At 40.6% G+C, this 4726-nt stretch overlaps 1 protein-coding gene across 1 annotated transcript in view; it reads right to left on the bottom strand.

The window, feature by feature from the left end:
* The window catches only part of psda (pleckstrin and Sec7 domain containing a), a 55659-nt gene extending 50933 nt beyond the window's left edge, over positions 1-4726 (bottom strand). Inside the window, exons 1-5 of the mRNA XM_080036715.1 lie at positions 4621-4726; positions 3562-3708; positions 2040-2193; positions 1495-1636; positions 892-1129 (exon numbers count right to left, since the gene is read on the bottom strand). Coding sequence (XP_079892841.1) covers positions 892-1129; positions 1495-1636; positions 2040-2190 — 531 coding nt within the window. The 5' untranslated portion in view covers positions 2191-2193; positions 3562-3708; positions 4621-4726. The remainder of the gene's footprint in view (positions 1-891; positions 1130-1494; positions 1637-2039; positions 2194-3561; positions 3709-4620) is intronic.

Raw genomic sequence — 4726 nt, 5'->3', positions numbered from 1 at the left:
GGAAGTGTCATAGTTGGAATGTCATCAGGTGCATTGTTTAAAATTTAGAATTGTTCTTGTCCTTGAAGGCCACTGTAGCTTCTGTTATTATTCTAAAGAGGTGGGGTTACCCAGGGAGCGTTGCATTCTAGAACTTTCTAGAACTTACTTGATGATGTCATATTACACACTGCACCTTTAATTTAGGCAGTATCGTACTTTCACCCATTTCATTTTAACCGCAGCCACTCTACATCACTGTCTAAACGTTTCAGTTGTTTTGTCTGTTTATCAGTTGTTGTGTATTTGATGTGTTTGTGTTTGTATATATATTTTTTTCCAGTTTTTTCGATATCTGCATTTTCAAAATGTTTTTGATTTTCTTTTTGAAAAGTTGAAAAACGTTTTTTTTTTGTCAAAAAAAGTAAAAAGAAAAACAATTTTATACAAGTGGAGAAGTTTATTTATTATTTACTCTTTTGAAGGTGTTTCCCTTTTTTTTGGCATCTACGTCAAAATGAATGAGCCTTACGAATGACTAGTAGAATATCGTAATAACCAGCCCTTCTTACCTGTATCTCAGGTGTGAGTGTGGGCAGGTCGAAGGTGAACACAGACGTAGAACCAGAGGTGAGCAGATCCACAGAGTCTAAGCTGCTGTAGGACGTATTTTTGTGTATTCGACTTTTTTTTTTAAATTTTTTTATTTACTTTTTTATTAATTATGTTGTTATTAACTGTGTTTTTTGAGAAGGGTAAATATATATTTTTGTCTTATTAATTTTAATTTTTAATTTTTTTTAAATGTAAAACTTTTAAATGTAGTTTATTAAAATTTTTAAGTTTTTCGACTTCAGAATGTATTCAAATAAAAAACTAATAAAAAAAGGTATTTGGGCCAGCCCTTCTCACCTGAATCTCAGGTGTGAGTGTGGGCAGGTCGAAGGTGAACACAGAGGTAGAACCAGAGGTGAGCAGATCCACAGAGTCTAAGCTGCTGTAGGACGTTCCTTTGGCGCGGTGAGACTCCATGATGCACTCAAAGTGTCGGCTGAAAGAATCCAGGTTCTGCTCCGACGGTCTGCGTGGGACGGCCAGAGAGATGGGGGACTTGAGGCCGCCATGGGAGTTAGGACACGCCTCCAACGGGCTGGCAGGGACAGAAATACACACAGGGCAAGTTAAAGCTGGGGTATGTGATTTCTGATTGGTCAAAATGAACATGACTGGTACACTTTGACCAATCAGAGCGAGGCTCCGATTCTTAAAAAAAAAAAAAAAAAAAAAAAAAAAAAATCTTTTCACTTTGGCACCGACTTTGTTGGTGTAGAGCGTGTCAGGGAGGGACCATAGGGGAGGGACCAAAGAGAACAAGTGGAGCGGTTGAGGTATTTGGATTCGAATCTCTATCCAAACAGCCATTTTCTCCCCAAATCCTCCACCCCAGCTTTAAGATAAGTTACTCGGAAAATAATAATCATTTAATCATTTAAAAAAAATTCTATTTTCTCTCACCCCTTGAGCAGCAGACTGAACACTTCTTCCTCTTCGTTTGTTGCTTTCTGTCTCTGTCTGTCTCCGAGCATCCGGACACTCGCCCAGCTGACCACCCCTCCCTCCTCCTCTCCCTCCGATTCCCCCTCTTCCTCCTGGCCTCCTGGACAGACAAGAGAGAAAGAGAGAAAGAAAGAAAGAAAGAAAGAAAGAAAGAAAGAAAGAAAGAAAGAAAGAAAGAAAGAAAGAAAGAAAGAAAGAAAGAAAGAAAGAAAGAAAGAAAGAAAGAAAGAAAGAAAGAAAGAAAGAAAGAAAGAAAGAAAGAAAGAAAGAAAGAAAGAAAGAAAGAAAGAAAGAAAGAAAGAAAAAGGACGAGTGAGTATGTTGTTCATTGTTTGATTTACAAGACATCCTCTCAAAATCATGCCGAAAAAGCGTTGAGACAGACAGACAGACAGACACGCACACACACACACAGACACACACACAGACACACACACAGACACACACACACACACACACACACACACACACACACACACACACACACACACACACACACACACCTGTGCGGGGTTTAAGGGAGCTGACGGAGTCCTCTGTGTGCTTCAGTAGACTGGTCTCCGCCGGACTGAAACTGAAATTCCCCAAAACGTTGCGATTCCCAAAAGCTTTGTCCTCTTCTGCCTCGTCGGCGGCCTCGGCCTCCGCACGCATCACCTGACCAACAAGAACAGACATAACCAATATTTATCATTCATTCTAAGGCTCAGAATTTACATGGTCAAATCAAATCAAATCACAAATCAGTTTTATTTGTATAGCCCAAAATCACAAATACATTTGTCTCAGTGGGCTTTACATTTCATACAATATGATACATTATGACACCCTGCCCTTACACCCTTAGCTCGGCTGAGAAAAAACTCCCAGTAAAAAACCCTTTACCGGGATTTTTAAAAAATTTAAGAAATCTCAGGGAGAGTCGACAGAGTAAGGACACTGCATGAACTAATGCCAGTCACTGCCACACACACCTGATTGCAATGAGTTGATGCAGCAGCGTCACCTAACTACTCTCTCTCACGGAGCTGAAAGATTACGTGTCCTCACAGAAAGCGAAGGAACGATAGACGGCAGTTAGTATGGATCACGATGAGGTAATGTGTTTATGTTGTAAATAATTACTATTTTAGATGAATAATGGTTATCTGATGATGGTGAAGCAAAGCAAACTTTGTGTTAGTACCAACCGCTCATTCATTTAGGAGTAAACACTGCAGTCTAGTTTCGCTCTCGTGAAATTGTGTATACGTTGCTTGGCAACGCCCTCGTCCCCCGTAGCCTATATCACTCTCCCTTTTAGCTTTTCTTCATTGCATTTTCTTTTTTTTCTTTGATGGTTCAGCCCCGTTATCAGTCATTATGACGACAAATAACTGTCTCAAACAAGGCTCCCGCTCCCCTTCCCTCACCTGGAGGGATAGGCTTCTCAAATCGCGTTGCAGCGCCACACTGAAATCTGCGACCAATACGGATATGTGACCATAGAGCCTGCACGAGCGAACCGAAAATCGGAGTGGGTGTACGACCAGATCAAATGCAGTAATAAAAACTATATAAAAACGTCTTTCTTTGCACTGATGGTCTCGTTTGCTGTTAAAGGTAATTTATGATTATCAGAGGAAACATGAGGTTGTTTAAAAGATATTTAAATGTTACTCGTAGCCGCTTTAAATATACTTATGGATATTATAATTACTTTCTACAAAATCTGCTAGGAAATAAAACCCAAAATTCTACACACTGCAGGGTTAAATAAATGAAATTAAAATAATTCCTATGAATTTGAACACACACACACACACACACACACACACACACACACACACACACACACACACACACACACACACACACACACACACACACACACACACACACACACACACACACACACACACACACACACACACACACACACACACACACACACACACACACACACACACACACACACACACACACACACACACACACACACACACACACACACACACACACACACACACACACACACACACACACCTCGTCCAGATCTGTCTCTCGGTAGCAGCGCAGTGGGACAGCGTCGAGGTCCGTCTCAGAGTATCGGACGGTTCTCCGGATGATTCCAGTCTTCTGCCTCGAGCCGCCAGATTCACACGCCACCAGCTCAACCTCTACCTGCCGTACCTGGGGGTCAGATGAGACGGGGTAAACAAGAGTGTGTGTGTGTGTGTGTGAGTGAGTGAGTGAGTGAGTGAGTGAGTGAGTGAGTGAGTGAGTGAGTGAGTGAGTGAGTGAGTGAGTGAGTGAGTGAGTGAGTGTGTGTGTGTGTAGTAGCAGTCATTGGTAATGAAATTCTTAAGTCCCAGGCTCCTCTCAACAATGTGATATAGAAGAATAAAAATCAAATCAAATCAAATCAGTTTTATTTGTATAGCCCAAAATCACAAATACATTTGTCTCAGTGGGCTTTACATTTCATACAATATGATACAATATGATACCCTGCCCTTACACCCTTAGCTCGGCTGAGAAAAAACTCCCAGTAAAAAACCCTTTATCGGGATTTAAAAAATTGAAGAGAGCAACACCTGAGACACTAATAAACACAACAGTAGAGAAAGGACACAGGGGAACATAGTGGAAAAGTGTTAAAAAAAACTTAAAAAAACAGTGATTTTTTTTTTAACAGTAAAAGAAAATACTGAAAAATATACCCTGCGTTCCAAATCACATACTTTTTCTTTTTACTACACTACATACTAAAGTACAGAAGAGTTTTAGTCTTTTTACTACACTACATACTAAAGTACAGAAGAGTTTAAGTCTTTTTACTACACTACATACTAAAGTTCAGAAGAGTTTAAGGGCCACGGGAGAGAAAAAAAAACAGATAAGGAAGATTTTTTTTCATTGTGTTGAGAAATGTCGAGAATTAAGACGATTACTGCAAAATGCTATTGGAATTAGTGGGGCATTTCTGTATTTTCAGCATACTATAATTGATGTGCATGTATTGGGACATCCTAAATCTTTTTCTGACATACTAAATAGTAGGGAAGTATGGGGATTGGAACACAGGGATAGTAATACACATACCTGGTGCTGATTGGACGCCTGAGGGGCTTTGTCCCGCCCCTTGCTCTGATTCGCCGGTTTCAGGCGGAGGGAGGAGGGAGGGGTCGGGCTGGGCGACTTGGAACGA

The sequence above is a fragment of the Ammodytes marinus genome, assembly GCF_949987685.1.
Source record: "Ammodytes marinus genome assembly, chromosome: 11".
NCBI lineage: Eukaryota > Metazoa > Chordata > Actinopteri > Uranoscopiformes > Ammodytidae > Ammodytes > Ammodytes marinus.
The sequence above is the reverse complement of the archived record's forward strand: the minus strand, read 5'-3'. Positions and strand labels throughout refer to the sequence as shown.